The sequence below is a fragment of the Platichthys flesus genome, chromosome 16 (assembly GCF_949316205.1).
Source record: "Platichthys flesus chromosome 16, fPlaFle2.1, whole genome shotgun sequence".
Taxonomy (NCBI): Eukaryota; Metazoa; Chordata; class Actinopteri; order Pleuronectiformes; family Pleuronectidae; genus Platichthys; species Platichthys flesus.
The window spans coordinates 22,581,351-22,605,538 of record NC_084960.1 but is presented as its reverse complement, the minus strand read 5'-3'; the positions used below and the strand labels follow the sequence as shown (position 1 = coordinate 22,605,538).

The 24,188-nt window shown below is 40.8% G+C and overlaps 1 protein-coding gene across 1 annotated transcript; it reads left to right on the top strand.

The window, feature by feature from the left end:
- Positions 1–3,578: 3,578 nt before the first annotated feature.
- Positions 3,579–24,175, top strand: nosip (nitric oxide synthase interacting protein). Its single transcript, XM_062408548.1, has 10 exons — positions 3,579–3,700; positions 3,868–3,962; positions 5,734–5,839; positions 5,940–6,021; positions 6,297–6,432; positions 11,911–12,062; positions 12,579–12,695; positions 16,022–16,092; positions 16,174–16,282; positions 23,955–24,175. The coding sequence occupies exons 2-10, from the start codon at positions 3,893–3,895 to the stop codon at positions 24,024–24,026; spliced, it is 915 nt and encodes a 304-aa protein (XP_062264532.1). The 5' UTR covers positions 3,579–3,700; positions 3,868–3,892; the 3' UTR covers positions 24,027–24,175.
- The last annotated feature ends 13 nt before the right edge of the window (positions 24,176–24,188 follow it).

Below are 24,188 nucleotides of genomic sequence, written 5' to 3'. Positions count from 1 at the left end.
AGCGTAAAAGGACAAACAGGTAAAAAAAGCAGAATAAAAATACCCAGTGATGAATGGTCATGGTCAATTTTATTTACAATTTTTCCTTCTCTTGGACCGTATCTTACATGGAAGACCTTTTCGTGCTGCAGTCACATGCTTCCTGAGCCTATATCTGCGTTTCTCATCCAGGACATCCGTCCCTACCTCTTTCTGGAGGGTACTGACTGTCTGGATGAACTTCTTAATGTCTGGGAAGTACTCTGCCACCTCCACTGCTTTGCCAAAGGATTCATCTAAAAACTCATTGACCTCCTTTAATGAATATAAATCTGTGCTAATTGAGACGCTGTCAGCTAGAGACACATTGTCCGATTCATAGTCCTCCTCCACGTCCATCTCGTTAACCTGACTGCTGTCTACTTCAGCCTGTATCAGTTCAGCCTGCTGAGCAGGACCACACTGCATCCCCTGCTCCGGGTTGGCAACCAACACCTTTCCTATTACGACCTGTTCCTCACTTATCTTCTATTGCCTCGCCAAGGACTCAGAAACAGGCGCAGCAGAGGGAACCTCTGCGCCCCTCACAACAGATGGACCTTCAGCAGCTGGAGCCGGCGCAGCTCGCGTACACTATATAGAACTGTTCTTCATATCGAACCCGGAAAGACACGTCTAGTGTGTGAGACTCATTATCTAGAAACATGAAAGCTTGCCTCCGCAGAGACTGGACGTGCTTCAGCTTCAGGTCTTTGCAGCCCAGACCCACCGCGCGGAAAACACTCGCGAACTTCCAGAAGCGCCGCAGCTCTCGCTCCAGCGCCTCATTGGGGATGAACGGTGGGACACCTGACAAGGTGATCCGGGTGGAAGCTACCGCTAACGGGGACACCTGAATGAACTCCTCCTCTACTGTAACCCCGCTTTCAATGAGCTTAGTGACCGAGTCTGGATCCTTAAAAAAGATCACAAGCGCCTTGTTCATCCGGGAAGCGTAGGTGATGTTCCTGTGACCCACCTGCTCCAGAGGTGTGGACTCGAGTCACATGACTTGGACTCGAGTCAGACTCGAGTCATGAATTTGATGACTTTAGACTCGACTTGACAAAATGTAAAGAGACTTGCAACTCGACTTTGACTTCAAAATCAATGACTCGTGGACACTTGGACTTGAGCCGTTTGACTTGATAAGACTTGCTCCTTTCCCCAAAACACAAAGATTAAAAAGTATGTTATTAAGGAGCGCTCTGTATCTGTCATCGTGTTGGGCACCAAGTCCTGAGGGGGCACCAAAAAAAAGCAACTGAAAAATTAGCATAGTTATTATAATTATGTAGCCGAGCGTTTGGTTGTATCATAAGTCCGGCTTCAGCCGACAAAGGACACGAGAGCAGGTCATGCGCTCGGGACAGCACACCCGTTTATTCTCCGTTAATTTTACAACTTCACTCATCACAGCACCCACTTCCTTTAAAACCCCCTTTCAAAATAAGAGTCACTACCAACAACCCACTTAAAACCGGAAATACAAATCAACCCTCAACAATAACGTCATTAAATAAATTAGCTTACAATTATAATGCCGATATTATTTCAGTATAGAAATATTAGGTTCCTTTTAGCCATGTATATCACAAAAAAGGCAGAACAAGAGATATATTAAATTGCTCAAAAAAGTTAAAGAAGATTGACTATTCTTGTTTGTACTTATTGATGATTATTTAATGTAATCATAGAGGAGTTATGCTTAGGGCACCAAAATGGCTCGCAGCGGCACTGGGTGGAATCATACTACGTCCACATCGTGCACAAATGACTGACGGACTTTTGGCCAATTTGGTCTTTTGCAAATGCAATTCAGCATAGGGCCCTGACATATAAAAAGCACAACCCTGTTCATTGTTATGTTCAAGTATTTGTTATGTTTCTCACATGTACACACACACACAGACAATATGAGGTAAGATAAATGAGATGAGATAAACACAGGACAGGACAGAAATGTTCATGTTCATGTATTTGTTATGTTTCTCACATGTACACACACACACAGACAATATGAGGTGAGATAAATGAGATGAGATAAACACAGGACAGGACAGAAACTGCTGTGGAACTAGTTAAAATGCAAAATACAATGTTAGCACTTTTGTACAAATAATAACAGTTGCACTTGTTTTTTCAAATGTGTTCATTCTGTAGGAGTGGTTTAAAATGTAGACTATTCTTGCAAAATATGAGTTAAATGTTAAAAATGACTGGTTAATAGTGCAATAGGGAAGTGCAATGTTGGCACAATTTTTTTCTGTAATTTCAATTGCACTTGTTTTAATAAATAAATAAATACAGATTTTAAAAGCATACATGATCTGTGTAAATATATTATTACTCAGTGATCAAAAGGACTCGAAACGACTCGAAACTCAAACTGCAGGACTTGGACATGACTTGAGACTTGTCAGTCTTGACTTTGGACTTGACTCGGGACTTGCCTGTCTTGACTTGGGACTTGACTCGGGACTTGAGGGCAAAGACTTGAGACTTACTTGGGACTTGCAAAAAAATGACTTGGTCCCACCTCTGACCTGCTCCCCCACGGCCAACAGCACCTGCTCCACTGTGGAGCTGAGCTGAGGCACCAGCCTGACGCCATGTCTCAGGGACATCGGCGGCGTCCCTGCGGACGCCATCCCCGCCACGGGACACGCACAACACACAGAAAACTACACTACACGTACACAAACACTACAAAACAATGAGCATACAATAAACATATATAAACCTGAAAAAGTTTGAACGCGCTTTCCTTCACCTCCTCTCTTCACAACTACACCTCCACCAACGAAGAAGAAGAAGAGGAAGAAGGTTCATGAAGCATTGAAGCTTTCAATCCAATTGGTTCATTCATTGGCCGAGGCTTCATGGTGCTTCATTTGCACTATTGTGCCATTAAGTTATGGAGGACCAAACATGACTTAAGTACAAATAAATAAATAAATGTATAAATAAATACAGAAATAAATAAATAAATAAAAAAGGAAATTAATTAATTAATACAGAAATAAATAAATACGTTCATAACAACAGACATGTCTAAATAAATGTCTTATATATTTGCACATTTATTTATTTGTTCCCTAATTTATTTTTCCATTTCAGTGTCCTTATGCTAATGAGAAAGGCGGGCCTAACCGCATCCTCATGCAGGATTGGTCACAGGAGTGTAATGATCCAGTCCTACTACTTCTGCCTTTCAATGCTGACTGGTGTCCAGTAGATGTTTGCAGCGTTGAGCCAGATCACACTTAAAATGAACTAGTTCAAGTTCAGAGGGTTAGTTAAGGTTATTTTTGGGTGGGCGAGCTGCCTGTGGCAAGATGGCCGCCATGTGCGGACGTTCGACTCCGTTGGCCGAGACATAGATGTATATATATAAAGGCTTTATTATTATTATTATTATTATTTATTAATATTATTATTTATTTAGACTTTATATTTATTTATGGGCCGAGACATCTAGACTTTATATATATCTATGGTTCGACTCCGTTGGACGAGACATCTATCCTTTATATATATATCTATGGTACGGCCGCCTCGCAGCTCTGAACGTCACCACATACGTCATCAACACGAGCCTCGATACGCGCGTCACAAAACTCTTCCTGGATTACTGGAAACACACTTCGAGGCCTCGACACGGAAGGATACATCACTACAGGTAACGTTTAGCCGTGTAATTGGCAGTGCAGATAGTACATTAGCTCTTTTCTGACATTGTCTGTTCTCGTTATCTGAATTCATCAGGATGCTTGGTTTAGAAGCTAATTAAGCTCCTTAGAATGATTTACTCAAGGCAACATTAAAAGGCTGCCATGTTTTCCTCAGATCGTCCAGAAAAATCGAAGGTGCAATGACCCGCCATGGAAAGAATTGCACGGCAGGAGCTGTTTACACGTACCACGAGAAAAAGAAGGACACCGGTGAGTACCACAGGGAGCTAGATGAGTTTTCCCAATTTAGTCCCATGGTGTTGGGTCAGGCTTTTTTCAAACGCAGTGACACACTTTACACACAGGAATACAAAAAGCGGGCACAGCTTGAGCAATATAATCTCAGAGGTACAGTCAACCTGAAGAAATTCATTGCGAATTCTGAAAGCATTTAGCAGTAATGCTGCAGATATCTAAAGTCTGAGCTATATTAGTGGGAAGATATGAAGGTATTTCTTTATGCAAAACAACTGCTCAGTACAAGTAACAATGGAATTCCCCTTCACACATGTGTTTCTCACAATTTGTAGTCACAAAGAAAAATGCTTTAGACATTGCAAACTTCTTCATCACAGGTGCACAAATCCATTGCTTTGAATCACAAATCAAGAAACTGCTACTCTCACAGTTTTAGTTACTGCTGTAATGAGAGCTGCACATGTGTGGAATATTTTCTCAGAAATCCTTTGGGTATTCTTCCAGCACAAACACAAGTCATAAATTAAGACTGAAGTTGATGCTATGAGTCACGAATGCTGTTTTTCCTGAAAACACTTCTGCCCTCTCACTTTTAAACCAAATAGATCTGTTAAAGTGAAGCAAAAGGGATATGTTTGTCTGTAGAGCCTGGAGTGGGCTTTGCTTAGAGATCAGAGAAACTCATTGGTCATTAAAACAAGTTCTTGGAGTCTTATATGGACCAACATGTAGGCCATCCAATATCTCCCTCATCACCATCATTAGTGTCATCTAGGGGTGTGCGATATTAGGAAAACATGCAAAATAAATAACGTTGCTTAATTTCGTGATGACGATATGTCTTGCTATAAATAAACAAACAGTCCCTGGCTATGGAGACAGCCGGGAGAAGGCGCACAATGTGTTCACAGCCCTACCAAGTCCGAACCAGACGCCAGGGAGCCATGCACGGCTCCCCTAAGTACACTTACAGTTTTAATGTGGGTCTTTTCTTACATTTTTGGGCTGCGAAAATATATTTTTTTCCAGATTATAGCGATAAGTAATTTACTGCTCCTCTGTGTCTCTATCATTCCCGCTGTGCCCCGCCACGTTATTTGTAGAATAATGCTGTGCACACTTTTTTATTGACATATTCGTTTATATTTAAGAAAAGATGATTAAATAAATATAAATTACACGCTTTTTTAATATGTTTTGATAAATTAATTATCATATTAATTCTGTAATAAAAAAAACTCTGGCACGAATTGTTTTCAGCACCGGAGAACTATAAATGAAAAAGTGTCCGTCCGTCCTTAACGGACTCGGAGAAGCATACATTGGCCTTGAGTGGTGCACATCAATTATGTGCTGGTACTCCTTAGAATGTCAGTAAGGAGCACATGTTCTATTAGTGGAAAAAGTGACCTATTTCATTACTGATAGACCTCTTAAGGGCGGCGCATGCTTCTGCGTTTTCATCAGTGGAATTGTTCTGCTAACTACATCCTTGTCGGAGTCACATTTCTGGTTTCATGTCCCATAATACCGGCAGAAACCAAGGACGATTTAGAAGAACGAATATGGACCAACACGCGCAACCCCTGGAGAATCATGAATGAAAACGAGTCCGTCGACACAACTGCGTAGAAAGCCGCAGCCCAAGTTGCAGAACCATGCGCCGGCCTTAAGGCAGAACCATTTCCCCCCCCTCCCCCGCCGCCGACGGGAGCCTTTCCTGCATAATCCTTTAGTACACAATTTAAGCATGTTGTATGTGGCTTTCCTTCTTTTTGTTCAGCTGCATCTGGTTATGGCACTCAGAGCATTCGATTGGGCAAAGATGCTATCAAAGACTTTGACTGCTGCTGCCTGTCCCTTCAAACCTGTCAGGATCCTGTGGTGACGTATGTTTCTCTCTCAAGCGCTCACACTATATACTACATATTGAAAAATGTATTGTGTGATGGCATACATAAGCAGTTATCTTTCTTTTACTGTCCGTAGTCCAGATGGATTCTTGTATGACAAACAGGCCATTCTTGAATACATTCTACACCAGAAGACGGATACTGCCAAAAAAATGAAGGTAAAACCAGAACTTCTAACTATGTATACACACTGGTGTATCCAGTTTGATGTAAGACCGAGTCTGTCCGCTAACTGCAACAGTGAGACCTGGAGAGTTGAAGCTTATGTTGTTAATTTTTCTCAAACATGTATATATTTATACATACATATACATACGTGTGTTTATTAACAATATATATTTTATATTCTTTCTCTTAGTTTACCTTATTTTACATTTAAAAATAATGAAAGCCAAGTCTTATCCAATCAGTTTTCTTTTTCTCCTCTCCATAGCTGTATGACAAGCAGAAAAGGGCACAGAAGAGTAGCAGCCAGCTTGAGTCCAAGTCGGAGGAAAGGGAGAGAGTGGAGAAGTTTAAAACCAGGGAGAACAGCATCGTTTCCAAACCCATCAACCCATTTATATCTGGTACAAAGTGTTTCACATTTTTTTTTGTTGTAAACCATATTCACAAATTTCTATTTGTCTTACAGGGATTATTAAGGTTCAATATCCTCTGCCTTTAACCATGAGTATGGAAAAAAACACCTAAAAAAATCCCATGGGGGGGTTGGGAGCGTCTGTGTAGAAACCCCTTTTCACTGGGCTGGTGCTGGTTCACAGCTGGCTCCCCTTATGAACCTTCTAAGATCCAGTTTGCTATTCCTTGGGCTATAGCGACTTCAGTGCGTAACAATCTCAGTAAGGTCCGTAAGTATTTGAAAAGTGACAGGTTTTGGTTGACAAGATTGGTGATGGCACGGTTTACCTCAGCGTGAGCCTTCCACTTATGGCCTGGGCGGATGGGCACTTTGGAGCTCCTTATTAACTTTTCTAATGGCTTGCCTGACTCTGATGATCCAGCAGGCATGACGTATTTCACCAAATACCCCCTTAGTTGCTGGAAGGTTTAACATAATCGTTAATCAGGAGCTGTGTTAAAGGTGTTTAGGGTCAAGCACTATTTGATACAGTGCCTTGCATAAGTATTCACCCCCCTTGGACTTTTCTACATTTTGTCATGGCTTAACCACAGATTACAATTTGTTTAATTGGAATTGTATGTAATGGACCAGCACAAAATAGTCATCATTTGGAAGTAAGGGGAAATATTTCATAGATTTCATAATTATTTAAAAAAAAAAATCTGAAAAGTGCTGAGTGCATATGTATTCACCCCCTTTACTGTGAAACCCCTAGAAGGATCTGGTGTGACCAATTGCCTTCACAAGTCATATTTGCAAGGCATTAGTTAGTAAATAGGGTCCACATGTCTGCAATTTAATCTCACTATAAATACACCTGTTCTGTGAAGGCCTCAGAGTTTGTTAGAGATCATTACTGAACAAACAGCATCATGAAGACCAAGGAGCTCGCCAAACAGGTCAGGGATACAGTTCTGGAGAAGTATGACGCAGGGTTAGGTTATAAATAAATATCCCAAGCTTTGAACATCTCAAGGAGCACCATAAAATCCATCATCTTGAAATTAAAAGAATATGGCACAACCGTAAACCTACCAAGACTAGGTCGTCCACCCAGACTGACAAGCCGGACAAGGAGAAAATTAACCAGAAGAGCAACCAAGAGGCCCACGGTAGCTCTGGAGGAGCTGCAAAGATCCACAGCTGAGTGGGGAGAATCTGTCCACAGGACAACTATTAGTCGTGTACTGGCCTTTATGGAAGAGTGGCAAGAAGGAAGCCGTTGTTGAAAGTGAACCATAAGAAATCCCATTTGCAGTTTGCCAGACGCCACGTGGGAGACACAGCAAACATCTGGAAGAAGGTACTCTGTTCAGATGAGACCAAAATTGAACTTTTTTGCCTCAATGCAAAACGCTATGTGTGGCAGAAACCCAACACTGCCCATCACCGTGAGCACACCATCCAAACAGTGAAACATGGTGGTGTTAGCATCATGCTGTGGGGATGTTTCTCTTCAGCATGTACAGGGACACTGGTCAAAATTGAAGGAAAGATGGATTGAGCCAAATACAGGGCAATACTTAAAGAAAATCTGATGCAGTCTGCAAAAAACTTGAGACTGGGGTGGAGGTTCATCTTCCAGCAGTACAATGACCCTAAACATACAGCAAGAGCTACAATGGCATGGTTTAGGTCAAAGCATGTTAATGTCTTAAAATGGCCCTGTCAAACCCAGACCTAAATGCAATTGAGAATCTATGGCAAGACTTGAAAATTGCTGTTCACAGATGGTCTCCATCCAATCTAATTGTGCTTCACCTTTTTTGCCAAGAAGAATGGACAAACATTGCCATCTCTAGATGTGCAAAGCTGGTAGAGACCTACCCCAAAATACTTGCAGCTGTTATTGCAGCGAAAGGGGGTTCTACCACGTATTCACTCAGGGGGGTGAATACTTATGCATCCACCAGATGTCTACTTTTTTGTTTTCATTATTGTTTGTGTTACAAATACATTTTGCACCTTCAAAGTACTATGCATGTTGTGTTGATCAAATGGGAAAAAGTCTATTTAAGTCTATTTGAATTCCAGTTTGTGACAGTACAAAATGGGAATGGCTTGATTCACATGTGTATGTTGATCCAAACATACACTGTGAGTGCTACCGTCTTGACATTAGGGAACTGACCGTTGAACTCAGCCCAAAATTTCTCAGGCCCATTAGTGCGAAACTCCTGTGGTAGTAACGGATGACTGCAAATCAACAAGTTCAAATATGAATTTCCCCTTGCCGATGGAAGGGAGCCCTTACTTTTCTCTGTAAGATAAGTCCCCATCTGTTGCAACATTGAACGGGTCTCTGGCAAAACCCATTACCTCTGGGTAGAGTACGTTCCTCCAACCAACCAGCAAAGTTCTCTTACAACCTCCTAATGAAATCAGTCATTCTGTGATTTGTGCGTGATGAGATGCATTGGCAAAGGTTCGAGAAATGCAGCATTCGGCCTGTGCTGTTTGACGTGTCTGACGCAGTTTGATAGCGGGGGTCACACTCGTCTGTATGCAATCAAACTATGCACTTTTGAAGCCCTTTCCTGAGATCCTTCGGGAAGATTTGTGCGGAAGACTCCGCACATTGCAAACTTAAAATACGCAAAGCACTCACTGCAAATTAGACAAATGGGTTTAGCGTTTGGATTTGGTGTTAAAATAAAAAAATATTTTAACACCAAATCCAGGCAGGGGTAGTAAACCCAAGGATTTATTTTCAACTTTTTGGTTATTGGTTGTTAGACATGATAGATTATAGAATACTCCCGCGATTTCTGCAGAGACACAACGCGCAGCATTTTGGGTTGAGAGTTGCTTTGTAATACTTGCAAAATGTTTTTTTTTATTAAAAAGTATATAACTAATCTGTTTTTTCAAGCTGAGGTCCCAGGAGGCTGCTTCTGGGCCACATTCGGCCTGCGGGCCGCCATTTGAATGGGCCTGTTTATTGAGGTTTAAAATTGTGCATAATTATCACTCAATGGACAGCTGACATGAGCGTTAGCTTGTCACTCCAGCTCCTAGCCTGTTGCCTTCTCGGCTGCACCTGAGCTAACAGGCTAATCCCTGTCACTGAACACAACCTGAGTCTGTGGAAAAGCTTTCAAAAGTACTGCGGGGTCTTAAAAAGTCTTAAATTTAATAATCGGAATTTTAGGCCTTAAAAAGTCTTAAAGTCTTATGATTAAGCTAGGTTTTAAAAATGAAATGGATTAGGTAGCGACTTCGCGATAACTTGCTCTCCAGTAATTGTGGTTTTAGGAAATGTCTGTGCTGCAGAGTAAGCAGTACGGTAATCAGTCCAGTGGAGGGGAATGTTTTTGAAGGCCACTGCACCTTTAGCAGTAAAACCAGGAACATCGGGGGTTAACACATGGCTAGTCAGAGAAACATAAGAGATGAGAGGAGATTGTGGCCTAGGCAGCAGGTTTAGGTAGTGTTGGGTTGGGATGTTTAATTTTCTTCGCTGGCCATTTGGAACATCCTTTTTTCTCTATGCTGAAAGAATTGTTTATTGAACTCATACTGGGTAACTGTTTGATAAACAAAAAAATCCTTATTGACTATAAGGCTCAGTTATTTCTGATTATATTTGTAACTACTTTGGACCTGTTAGGACTTCAAACTTCTGTAAGTCCAGGGATACAGTCTTTGCCTCATTGCAGGGCCAGCTAGCTGTTGCCTGTATTCCTTCTCAACCAGGTTTACAGAACCGCACACACAGTTCTGTGTACTGTTATGTTCAGTCATTGTTATGTTGAACAGGAATACATTTACTTTGCAAGTAATTCTGGTACTTATTTCTTCTTTCATAGTAATTTTCCTTCTTACTTTTTTGCCAGTATGGCCGTGAAATAGGTCTTAAATTATATTCAAAGTGGTCTTAAAAAGTTCTTCTAAAAAGTCTTAAATTTAACTTGTTAAAACCTGTAGGAACTCAGTGAGAGAGAATCGTATATATTGAAGGAATATACGACAAATCAGAAATAGTTGGGACTGTAGGTTACATTTACAGTGATTTATAAATTATCTTATGTTATCTATTTGACCTGTATAACAATAAAAAGCACATTATTTGATATTTGACAACAGGAATTTTTAGTTTTTTCAAAAATAAACACTATTCCTGCAACATATTTAAAAAAAAAAGTTGGGACGGTAAAGCATTTACCGCTTTGTAATCCTTCACAACATTTAGGGACTCAAGACACCAAGTGATGAAGTGTTTCAGGTGTCATTTGTCCCATTCTTCCTGCAAACAACAGTACGGGTCTCTGCATTTTGAAGACGTTCTATGTTCTGTAATAAAATGTGATGATCAGTAGTGTCAAATGCCGCACTAAGATCTACCAGGAAGAGGACAGATACAAACCCTTTATCTGAAGCTATTAGAAGGTCATTAGTGACTTTTGCAATGGCTGTCTCTGTCCTGTGAAGAGCTCTAAACCCTGAATGAGGGTCTTTATATACATTACCTTACTGGAGAAATTCACACAACTGATTGGCTACAACCTTCTCAAGGATTTTAGACAGAAGGGGAAGTTTGGATATTGGTCTGTAGTTTGCTTAAACCTCCGGTTCCACAGTGGGTTTTTTGAGAAGGGATTTTTATGTCAGCTCATCAAGGGTAATCAGAAAATAGTTCTGTAAATAATTTGTAGCATTATCGGCTGCTCCTGAGATTTCTGTGCTTGATGATGTTTTAGCATTTCTAATTCTAATTTCTAATTTTATTGTTAAAGAAGTGCATAAAGACAGATAAAGATAAAGGAGGCTGAATTGCAGGCAGGTGAGTAAAAGGCATATGAGGTGACATAACTGGGCGTAAAGGTGAGGGGCCAGGTCCTGAAATTGGTAAGGCTGAACATTGAGGCTTATAGGAAGCAATTGCTGGATTTGGTTGGGAATGAGCTGATGAGGCTGAGAGTGAAGGACTTGAGGGTTCCTGGGGTTGAAGCTGAGGACCACAACTTGTATAAGAGACTGAAACAGGTGTTTTGTGCTATATTAGTATCTCTTTGTTCTTCCTGGAATGGTATGAAGGGAAAAAGGAGAGGCACATCGCTGTAAGGTGGACATACAGTATATAAGCCTTGGGAAGTGGACTGTGTGGCAGTGGTGCAGGTTTGGCAAAGACTTGTTATTTAACTTGGACTATTCGTTTGTCTGAGTGAGAGAGAGTGACAGGACGGTAAAGAGCACTTCACAAAGCAAGCTTCCATATTGTGCAAATGGAGTACATTTATGTAGTGTTTTTTGGGTCTTGTCAACGACTCAAAGCACTCTCCAACAAGTCGCATTCCCCCATTCATACAGCAGTAATACAACTCACAATTGTGTAATTGGTACATTTAGGCAATGTCAGACTGGTAGATAAAATCAAAGTATGCCATCAAAGGCAGTAGAAACTAACTGTTTTCTCCTTCAGGGCAGAACAAAGGAATTGAAAAAGGCAGGACAGAAAGCAGTTCAGTAGAATCCTCCACTGTCTCCTCAGCTTCAACTTCAACCCAGAGCCTTCCCAGTTTCTGGATCCCCTCTCTGACTCCAGAGGCCAAGCCCACTCTGCTCAAGAAACCAGTGAGTGGATTCTCCTTCCATGTCTATCATCTTTCAGGAACCTAACTGATAACATGTACCGTACTGCCCTGATGTCTTGTTTGTATCAGGTTGGTGATGTCTGTCAGAGAGTTTAGCTGCTTTCGGACATTTTCCCCTTTTGTATTAACCTCATGACAATTCAACATTTTATTTAAGATTATCTTAGGATCATGTTACATATATGAAAAAATAATTATCCAGCAAGTGTAACACCTTGCAGCCTCTATTGGGACTTTTTAGACTTGTTTCATACTCTGTGTGGTCAGAGGTTTTGGGTTAGGCTGCTGTTGATGTTGCTGTATTCTCATTGTTTGTTTTGTTTATCTGTGTGATTAATGTTGAAGCTATTTTAAAGGTTGAAGGCAGGTTGCCCTGGATCAAAAGATGGAAACCTGCCTTTTCCTGAAAAAGAGCCCTCTACTGTTTGACTGAAGTTATGTTGTGCGAAATTTTATTCATCTTATCTCCTTACTCAATGTCTCTAATTTCTATCAGAGTAAGGCTGTGTTGTGCCCCATGTCAGGACGACCAATTAAGATGAATGAGCTTGTCACAGTGCGCTTCACTCCCGTGGACCCAAGCCTGAGCCGAGTGGCCTTGCTCAGCCAACAGGTCAGTTTATGTCATCATACAATAAGCTCAGTGTTAACAGCTTTCCCTACTAAAATGGTAAATGTAAATGGTGTATCTTTATATGTGCTGTCATACGATTACAAAATTAAATCGTGATTAATCGCATTTATGTCATAGTGAACTCAAAATCAATTGCAAATTTGTATCTGTTCTAAATGTCCCTTCATTTATAAATTTTTTCCATTATTTTTTTCATGTTTTAATGCTCTTATCAACATGGAAAAGTAGATTGGCTTGCTTCATTCAAAAGTTTTATTTTATTGAAAAACAACATTGCTAAATAAGGCGATACAAAATAAAATTATAAAGTGCACATTTCAGGTAAACAAGAACTCAGCCTATAGTGCAGTAAAACCATGGCTTAATATTTAATTTTTTTCAAGTTTGCTTTGAACATAGCAGTCCGGCCTCTAAATCAGAAACAATGAACCGTAACAGTTAGGTTACCAATAAAAGGTAAGCCTACTACTTCTTTGCTTTCAGCCAGCTACTCAAACAGACAAGCAACAAAATAACAAACAAACAAAACACACAGGCAAGTGTCGGCCTACTTTAAACCAATTAACACAGAACTTTGTAGGGCTATTTGAGTCCTCCTATATTTGTGGAAAATGTATGAAATAAGAAGTACCCTATTTTGAAATAAATAAAAAAAAAATTCCGATATATTTGAGTTGGCGAAATATTAAAACAAGAAGCGAGAGCAGGTCAGACTTGAGGCGAACACAGATACTGAAGTTCGAAAGAAACTAACTGCAGCTTCTGCTCTGATCAAGAAGCTGAGGCGCTGATCTCTGAGCAGCTGAGACCAGAGAAACTCAGTGTTTTCACTGTTTCCATAGTTAAGAAGCAGTCAGTCACTGAGTGGCTGCTTCACGTGAACGAGCTCTGATCTCACTGTGTCTCTAAGAGCGAGTGAGCGGGGGCGGGGGCGGAGCCCCCAGACCGGTGCGCTATCTGGGAGCGCGCACACACACACACACACACACACACACACACACACACACACACACTCGCCCATTCCTGGTACTTCATGACGGTCTGATACGATGATGTTTTAAAAATGATTGTGACTTAGTCAACCACCAACCAAAAGCGTGAGAGTTGGCATCTCTGCGGTAATCTCGCAGAAAAAAATTGATGTAGTAAAATGGGTTTGTGTTAACGCCGTTAATAACACGTTTAACTGACAGCACTAGTATTTATATAGTGCTTCTTTCGTCTTGCTCTTTACAGTTTGCCATTCACACACATATTCATACAGTGCATCAATGGGTAGCACTTTTTTCTATAGGGTCCAACAGGGTTTCAGTATCTTGCCCAAGGACAGTTCGGCATTCAGATGGGGAAGTCGGGGAACAAACCACCAACCTTTTGGTTGGAGGACCTAAGCCACAGCCACCTAGTGCCCAGGACTGCCACAGAGTGTTATCACTACGATTTAAACAAGTTAAAGATACAATTTTTACATATGGTATTGCTGCGGCTCATCCCCCAACCAAGGTTATTGGGTGATCTTCCTTGATCATTTAAGATGGTGAATCTGTATCTATCAGTTATCTGAGAAAGCGCCTTGCACTGAAAACATCACTTTAATTCTTTCTTACACAAAACATTTCAGTTGCATTGTCTGATGGCCAACACATTATGATTGGTCCAGGCCAGCCACTTCATACCACTTCCCCATTTGTTCGAAGGCAGCTTTCATTCAGACACCTTTGCATGTTTTGCAGACCAGTCCATCACAGACTGGGCTGTCTTTTTATTATCTTCAGTGAGTACTCAGGGCTCACTTTCCCGACACCATTACATTACATTTCTACTTTAATTCAAACCAATATAGTGTCTGCAATATAGTGACAACAACAGGTCGAGAACCGTCAAATCCAGCTAGCTCTCAGCAGCTAGATGCTGCTCTCTCCGGCGGCTAGCTGCTCTCTCAGCGGGGTTTAAGAGTACAGCAGCGCATATTTTCAAGTATAACCATTTAACGGATCCCGTTTAACTGCCACAAGAGTTGTTCATCTTGTAATAAAGATCTCAATTAGGAAACACGCTGTGTTTTTTTCTATTGTCACGGCATTTTTATATAGCCTTTAAATTGTGAATTTTAATATAAAAATATTAATGATTAATCGAAAATCGATCATTAAGTCTCCCGACGATCGATTGAGACCATTTAATCGAATGCCCATCCCTAGTTTGAACTGAAATGGTTTCACATTTCGGGTCAGATGTGGATATGGCCTTAAATTATGTATTTTGATGTTTTTCTTACTGTCAATAGAGAATGTCCTAAAAAGACTCCAGACAAGACGATAATGGAGCATAGCACATAAGAAGAATCATCATAGTCTTTGGGGGTGCACACACTTTTAAGTTGCTTTTATTGAGGTACTGAACTCTGGATAATCAAAATTCCCAGGATTGGCTACATACTAAAGTTGCTGTGTCTTTTCTCTGTCTGGATGACGTTTTTGGATGACTTTTTTCGACGGATGGAAAAAAAGAATAGTAATCTCTCAAGATGAAAAATATGTGTTATACACCTAAAACAGGCCTATAGATATGTCAACATGGAAAGATTTGACATGCCATTGCTGCAGTGGAATTAATACATTACATAATGCCTCCCGCATGCTAAACCAAATGGTAAATGTTTTTGTATTTATATAGCGCTTTTCTAGTCTTGATTACCACTCAAAGCGCTTTACAGTACAGTTTAACAATCACCCACACATTCATACAGGGCATGTATTCGCAGCACTTTGTTGTTCTATGGGGGGCCGGTTCGGTTTCAGTATCTTGTACAAGGACATTTCGGCATGCAGATGGGTCACACTGGGGATCGAACTGCCAACCTTCAGGTTGGAGGACGACCACTCTACCCCTCAGCTACAGCCGCCACCGTCGGCTAGGTTTAAAAAGAAAAAGCACCCCAAGTTTCTGCAGTTAATTTTTTTTTTGCCTTCAATGACATTATAAACACGTCTGTGTGGAGAACTTCCTACAGCGTTCTTCATGTGTTAAAAACAAACTACGCACCCCATTGTGGACATTTGCTGAGTTCATGTCTGCCTAAGTGTGATCAACATATTGTTTTTTATGGATATATGATGACCTTTTTTATCTGACCAATGAATTTGATATATTCTGGATATGGTGATATAAAACAGAGCAGCAAATCAGCTTCTCAGCCACAACTGTGTATTTAATGATGGTAATATGGTCAAACCTTTTTCTCTGTGTAATGTGTTTCCTCTGCCGTGCTGCAAATGTGATCTAATCCATTCTTGTGTCATCAGGACAGGTATGTATGTGCAGTAACCAGAGACATCCTCGCTAACAGTGTTCCCTGCGCTGTTCTGCGACCCTCGTGAGTGGCCTTACTCTTGCAGTTGCATGCTAAGTGTTCTGTTAGTACCCCCAAGAGTATGTGACACTTTCCTTTTTTCAGGGGTGCAGTGGTGACTCAGGAGTGTGTAGAGAGGTTGATCAAGAAGGACATGATTGATCCTATGACGGGAGAAAAACTGTCTGACAGAGACATCATACCACTGCAGAGGGTATGTCTGTACTTCTATTGAGCTGACACTCAACGCGATGTCAGCTCCCCTTATAATCAAGCTCCTGATCCAGTCTACAAAGGATTTTACTGTAGTTTCCCCGTTAATAAGATTGACATGACAACTGTATGATTTCAGACAGTGAATGGTTGTCACTGCTGCCTCATCGTGTAGACGCGTTGGCAGCCATGCTTCTGACTTCAGTTGCAGGGGAGTTACCCCAAGTGAAGCCACGAGTATTTTATTACATAGTACGCATAAGGCTTTGTTCACTGGGTACGGAAAGTATTCAGACTCCTTTAAATCTATCACTCTGTTTCATTGCATCCATTTGCTAAAATCCAAAGTTCATTTTATTTCTATTATTATTCATGTACACTCATCTTGACAGAAAAAAACTTAAATGTAGAAATTTTGCAAATTTATTAAAAAAGAGAAACTGAAATATCACATGGTCATAAGTATTCAGACCCTTTGCTCAGTATTGAGTAGAAGCACCCTTTTGAGCTAGTACAGCCATGAGTCTTCTTGGGAATGATGCAACAAGTTTTTCACACCTGGATTTGGGGATCCTCTGCCATTCTTCCCTGCAGATCCTCTCCAGTTCCGTCAGGTTGGATGGTGAACGTTGGTGGACAGCCATTTTCAGATCTCTCCAGAGATGCTCAATTGGGTTTAGGTCAGGGCTCTGGCTGGGCCAGTCAAGAATGGTCACAGAGTTGTTCCGAAGCAACTCCTTTTTTATTTTAGCTGTGTGCTTAGGGTCATCGTCGGCTCAGTCTAAGGTCCAGAGCACTCTGGAAGAGGTTTTCTTACAGGATATCACTGTACTTGGCAACAGTCATCTTTCCTTCAATTGCAACGAGTCGTCCTGTCCCTGCAGCTGAAAAACATCCCCATAGCATGATGCTACCACCACCAGGTTTCACTTTTGGGATTGTATTGGGCAGGTGATGAGCAGTGCCTGGTTTTCTCAGCACATACCGCTTAGAGTTCAATCCTGGTCTCATCAGACCAGAGAATCTTATTTCTCCTTCATGTGTTTTTTGGAAAACTCTATGCAGGCTTTCATATGTCTTGCACTGAGGAGAGGCTTCCGTCAGGCCACTCTGCCATAAAGCCCTGACTGGTGGAGGGCTGCAGTGATAGTTGACTTTGTGGAACTTTCTCCCATCTTCCTACTGCATCTCTGGAGCTCAGCCACAGTGATCTTTGGGTTCTTCTTTACCATTTAAGGATTATGGAGGCCACTGTGCTCTTAGGAACCTTGAGTGCTGCAGAAATTCTTTTGTAACCTTTGCCAGATCTGTGCCTTCCCACAATTCTTTTTTTTTTTAATTCTCTTTTTATTTAGAAAGGCACATTTCCATCACATACATTAAATACAGCTTTAGTCTGTCAAGGACATAAGAGGATGGATGTAGTAAGTTTGGGTGACTTTGTTCATACTGCCTTTCTGGGGTCTTGGTTTATGGCCCTAAATTACTCCATGTAGGAACAGTAACAGAGGTAAAGAGAACACAACCGGGGAGCACATATCACATCAAAAAAAGGAGGATCACACAAAATACAAGTATATTCAAATAAAATCAGATCTAACTGGTTTTACATACTCAGTCCATTTGTTCCAGGTCTTATAAAAAATGTCTTTCTCGATCTTGAGGGAAAAAGAGATCTTTTCCATAACATAAATCTCATACACAATTTCAATCCGTTCATCAATGGTGGGAGGGTGCACGTTTAACCATTTCCTCGTGACACATTTCTTACTAGCTGCCAACAGTATAGCGAGCAGTTTTTTGTCTTTTATGTTCCACGTTTCAAACAATATATTGCCCAAAAACAAAGTTTCACATTTTAATGGGATGTTCACATTAAATACATTGTTAATATGTTTATGGATCTCTTCCCAGTAAGACCTCATTGCTTGGCAGTCCCACAAAAAATATGGAAGTGGTTGGGTCCAATAGATCCACAGAGCCTGCAACTGGTGTCTCCGCTGCCTTGGTGTCGTTTTTGTATGGGTGTGATTAAAAAATCTTGTTATATTTTTCCAGCAGAACTCCTGCCATGTATTTGACCCGGTCGAGAGCGATTGTAGTTGACATATTTTCTCCCAGATCCCCTGTGAGATCTTTACCCCTATGTCCTTTTCCCATTTCCTCTTTATGTATTCTGTATTCTCTTGTTTGAATAATTGTATGGTGTTATATAATTTGGAGATAATTTTATTGCATGTTCTAGATTTAGTCAATGCTAAAAATAGTACCTAAAGTACCTAAAAAAATCATCTTTCCCCAGACCGTGGTCCTTCTGTAGGGTTTTAAAACTCTGAAATACCCCCTTGTGGACAAATGAATAATAGGAAGTTAAACCTTTTGTGATCGATGTCTTAAATCTGCCGTCGGTTTTATTTGGTGTAAAGTCTGAGCCTCATCATTTTAGTGTTTTTTAATCTGCAAATTTTGGCTATTTCCTGCCAGGACTTCAGGAAGCTGCCTGTTATAGAGTCTTCTGGGATCTCCTGTTCTACTTGTAGTTTGTTATCATTTAGTAGAGCTGTTATTGGGATACCCTTTACCATCGTTCCTTCTATTCCCTTCCATGATGCAGTGTATGATGGTGAACACAGGCAAACTAGCGGCCTTAATTGGGCTGCATCGTAGTATTCCTGTAAGCAGGGAAGACCCGTCCCACCCTTTTCTTTTCTTAATTGCAGCGTTTTGAATTTAATTCTGGCCTTTTTCCCTTGCCACAGATACCACGCTATTAATCTGTCCCATTCTAAGAATTGCTTAGATGGTATTCTAACTGGTAGACATTGAAAAAGATACAGCATCCATGGGAGAAAATATTCATCCTGATTGATTCTATCCGGGAGCTTAAACACAAAAAGGGAATAACGTTCCATCTTTGTATATCAGTTTTTATCTTTGCATTTAACGGGTCGATGTTATATAACCTTGTGAAGTCCCTAGGTAATGAGACACCCAAATATTTAATGGACTCACAATTCCAGTTGTACATGGTCTTAATTGAAACTGGAGGGTCATAATTAAATGTTAATACTTGACTTTTATTAATATTAATTTTATAACCTGAAATTGAACCAAATTCCTCTAGCAATTTCATCAATTTTTGGAGTGTCTGAGTAGGCTGTGTTAAACTTATCAATAAATCGTCTGCAAATAGGGCCAGTTTTTGCTCCCTGGATGCCATCGTTACCCCCTTTATATCAGCCCTCTGCCTAATTAGCTGACTTATGGGTTCTACAAACAAGGTGAAGAGGAGCGGCGACGCACAACACCCCTGTCTCGTTCCTCTTTCCAGAATGAACGAGTTGGATAAATCTCCATTGATTTTGACTCTAGCAGTTGGTCTGCCATATAGTGCTGCAAACCTGTCAGTTATAGTTGTATGAAAGACAAATTTTGAAATTACTTTATATAAAAAAGACCACCTCACTGAGTCAAATGCTTTCTGTGCATCCAAATTTAGTATCAACGTCTCCAGTCTTTGTTGTGTGACTTGTTTCATAACGTGCAGTGTTTTCATGATGTTATCTTGGGTCTGTCTCTTTCTGACAAATCCAGTCTGGTCCTGATGTATTAATACTGGTAGTATCAATTCTATTCGTTTAGATAATATGGAGGTGAATAGTTTTTAGTCGTTGTTTAAAAGACTTACAGGACGGTAATTCCCACATTCCAATTTGTCTTTCCCCTCTTTAGGTATGGTCGAAATCACCGCCTCCCTCCATGAGGGGGGGATGCTTTTGTTTTCCAAAACCCAGTTGAATGTTTTTAATAATGTTGGAATTAGTTGATCTTGCATTGTTTTGTATCATTCTGTGGAAAAAAAACTGTCTGTCCCTGGAGACTTCCCCCCTTTCATCCTCCTGATTGCCAATTTAATTTCTTCTTTTGTTATTTTAGATGTTAATTTTCCATTTTGTTCATCAGTGATCTTTGGAAGGTTTACCTGAGACAAGAAGGCATAGATTTGGTCGTTGCTTGTCTGTGGTTGGTAATATCATTTTTTATAGTATTCTCGAAGTATTGTTGTATTTTCTCCTGGCTAGTTTCTATTACATTCGTCATAGAGTTTCTTATTTTATATATAGTTCTGTCTGCTTGTTGTTTTCTTAACCTATATGATAAAAGTTTCATTGATTTCCCACCTGTCTCATAGTATTGCTGCTTTGTAGTATTTATTTCATCTATTTCTTTTTTTTAATTGATAATCTTACATTTGTTGTCATCTTTGAGAGACTTTGCATGTTCTTTCTGTATACTTTTCAAGTCCTCTTCTAATTTTTTTAATTGTTGCTCCCTAATTTTCTTCTCATATGAGAAGATGGCTATTATTTTGCCCCTCAACACTGCTTTTAATGCATCCAAGAGAATGGGTGGGGTCACTTCCTCATTATCATTATTTTCCAAATATAATTAAATTTCACTTTTCAGTTTATCTTTAATAATTGGGTTGTTCAGAATACTTGAGTTCAGTCTCCAGAGAGTAGATTTCTTATTATTATTCAGATAGATTGACATATAGATGGGACCGTGATCTGAAATGGTACTGGGTCCTATTTCACAGTTATCCACCCTAAAAAAAATCTCCTTTAAGCATAAAAAAGTAATCGATGCGCGAGTATACATTGTGAGCGATCGAGTAATGTGAGTAGTCTCGGCTCCTCGGGTTTATCTCTTTCCACACGGCAACAGTCCCCACGCATCCAAATATTTAATCTTATGCTAATGTTTTTTGCGTCTGATTTCCCGTTTGAAGAGTCAATTTTCGTGTTTAATGGGATGTTAAAATCTCCGCTACCTATTAAATTCCCTTGACTTTTTGTCGTCATTAATCAACCATATGTTTATAGAAGGACCAGACACTGCCTGTCGGAACATACACGTTAAGGAGACTTATCACCACACCTTCTGAGTAGAAAGAGGAAGAGTTTCCTATAACCATAACAAATCTGCCTTCCTTATCCTTATGTTCTGATATTTGTTCATAGTTTACCGCATTGGATATCAGAGTCGCCACTCCTCTCCGCCTCCCCAATTCATGTGAAGAGAAGTAAACATGTTTAAATCCTGATTTAGTCAATTTTGTATGTTCGGAGTCGCTGAGGTGTGTCTCCTGTAGGAAAGCTATTTGAATTTTATCTTTCTTTAATTTTGATAAGATTTTCCCCCTCTTAACTGGATTGAGTACTCCATTTATATTAAATTATGCTATTTTCAAAGACCTGTTTTGCATCTATGTAATTTCCTCCTCCATCCCAAACAAAAACCTGGTGCGCTTCCCCCTCCCCGCGTAAACCGTCAGGAATGAAGAACTAACACATTAATAAACATCAAACTGAACACAATTTGTCCTTGTGACTCCCTATGTAGGAGTCTGTTAACCTGACCCTGTTGAGCCCCTGAGGCAGCTTGAAGGGAAAAATTGGCCCCGAACGAACCAGTCTATTAAATAGTGGATCTCCACTACTAATTACAGACATAATACATGATCAATTTCACAGTTTATTCCGTCGTCCTCAGGCCGTGGGTTAAGTCCTTAAGGTCCTGGAGGGGGAAGGTGATGATTTCCTGAAGGCTTGGAGCTTCTCCTTGTATCCCGGCTCCCGTTCGGCTGTGCCCTTCCTTGCCCGTCGGTCCACTCTCTTCCAGGTCAGCCGCTGCACCTGCTCCATGAGCGTCGCCGGAGGTGTGGTGGTTGTCACGGTGTAGCCTCTTCTCAGCAGGTCCTCTGATGCCTCCTCCATGGTATCGTAGGTTTTGGTCCCGTCCTCGTGTCTCACGCGCAGCCTGGCAGGGAAGAGGGTCTGGAACTGGACTTTATTTTCCTTCAGCACTTTGCGTATCTCTGTGTATTCTCTTTGTTTCTTGAGTATTAGAGGTGGGTAGTCGTGGTCCAGATTTACGTGGTTTTCTTGCCAGGCAAACCCCTTCTTCTACCATGCCTTGCGGGGTAGTGTGTCTTTTGTTTTAAAGATTAGACACTTGATTACAATTGAGCGTGGCGGCGCGTCCGCCGGTGGCTGCGGTCCCAGAGACCTTTGAACTCTTTCAATCTGCAGGTCTGGCATGTCGTTAGTCAGCTCGAGACCTTCGCAGAGTAGATTTTCCACAAATGAGATCATTGTGGTTGATTCCTTCTCGGATCCCTCCGGCACCCCATAGATCCTTATGTTCTCGCGTCTGGAGCGGCTTTCCAGATCCAGCAACTTGTCCTCCAGCTTGGTGTGCAGCTGTAGCATAGCCGTGATGACTTCTTCTGTGCTTTGGATCCTCTCCTCTGCTCTCCCAATTCGCCCTTCCGCCTCGTCCAATCTGGCATTCGACTTAACTATTTCTTCTTTTATTGTCCCTAATTGTTCTTTGTTTTCTTAGCAAAACTCTCTTAGTTCTCGCAGAATCAGTTCCTTGTCGGCCATTTCTCCACACTGAACCACGTTGCTTGTACCCCTGTTAGCTGCTTATTGTTGGTGTGTCCGTCTTTCTCACCCCCGTCTTCAGACGACGTTTACTGCTCAAAGTGGTGATAATACTTTTTCTCCCCTTTCTCTACACTTTTTGCGGAATTATTTATTTGGTTTATATGGGGGTATTTCTCTAATTGTTCTGGCTCAGTCGGGAACTCTCTCGCTATGCGACCATCGTGACGGTGTACCGACTGGAAGTCGCCTTCCCACAATTCTGTCCCTGAGCACCTTGGGCAGTTCCTTCGACCTCATGATTCTCATTTGCTCTGACATGCACTGTGAGCTGAAAGGTTTTGTGCCTTTCCTAATCAAGTCCAATCAGTTTAATTAAACATAGCTGGAATCCAATGAAGGAGTAGAACCATCTCAAGGAGGATCAGAAGAAATGAACAGCATGTGAGTTAATTATGAGTGTCACAGCAAAGGGTCTGAATAGTTATGACCATGTGATATTTCAGTTTTTCTTTATTAATACATTTTTTCTGTCAAGATGGGGTGCTGAGTGTACACTAATGAGAAATTAAATGAACGTTTTTGATTTTAGCCAATGGCTGCAATGAAACAAAGAGTGAAAAATTTAAAGGGGTCTGAATACTTTCCGTACCTACTGTATATAAAAACAGTTTGTTTGTGGCGGCCAGCCACGGCAAATCTGTGAATTATGACTAAAAATGTTCCCTTGTTGCACTGGAACACCTAACATTTAGCTGGTATGTGTATTTGATCGGGTTGATTGTTGCCTCACTCATCTCCTTTGAGCCTGGGAGCAAGGTAGGGTTTTCACTCAAACACACAGGCCCCCAGACAGCAACCGGTTGTCCAATTAGCAACTCTTATGTAAACAAACACATGGAGACACATAGGGAATTTATTGATGTCTTCTAAATTATTGTCTTCATGTTTATATATAGTACGAAAAGTCAGTATTGTAATTATCATGACTATGGGTCAAGTTTACATGGATCATGACCGTCAAATATTAAGGCCGTAATCCTAGTGTTTTTAGTTTCCCACATTTCTCGACAGTATTACTGTACTCTGATGTGAACATGGATCATGACCGTCAAATATTAAGGCCGTAATCCTAGTGTTTTTAGTTTCCCACATTTCTCGACAGTATTACTGTACTCTGATGTGAATTTAGCGCTGATGGCCTGTCATGTGTTCTAACAGGGTGGAACTGGCTTCGCTGCCTCAGGGGTTGACCTCAGTGCCAAAGAGGCTCGTCCAGTGATGCAAGTGTGAGACAATGGAGGATCTGAGGAATGCGTGAACATGTGTCCAAGACACACACTCTGATGGCCTATGTCATTTGCTGACATATTTTTACTCTTCCTGAAGCATTTTTTTTTTCATTTAATATAAAAGTTAAATAAATGGTTGAATACCTTTTACATTTTGATTGTG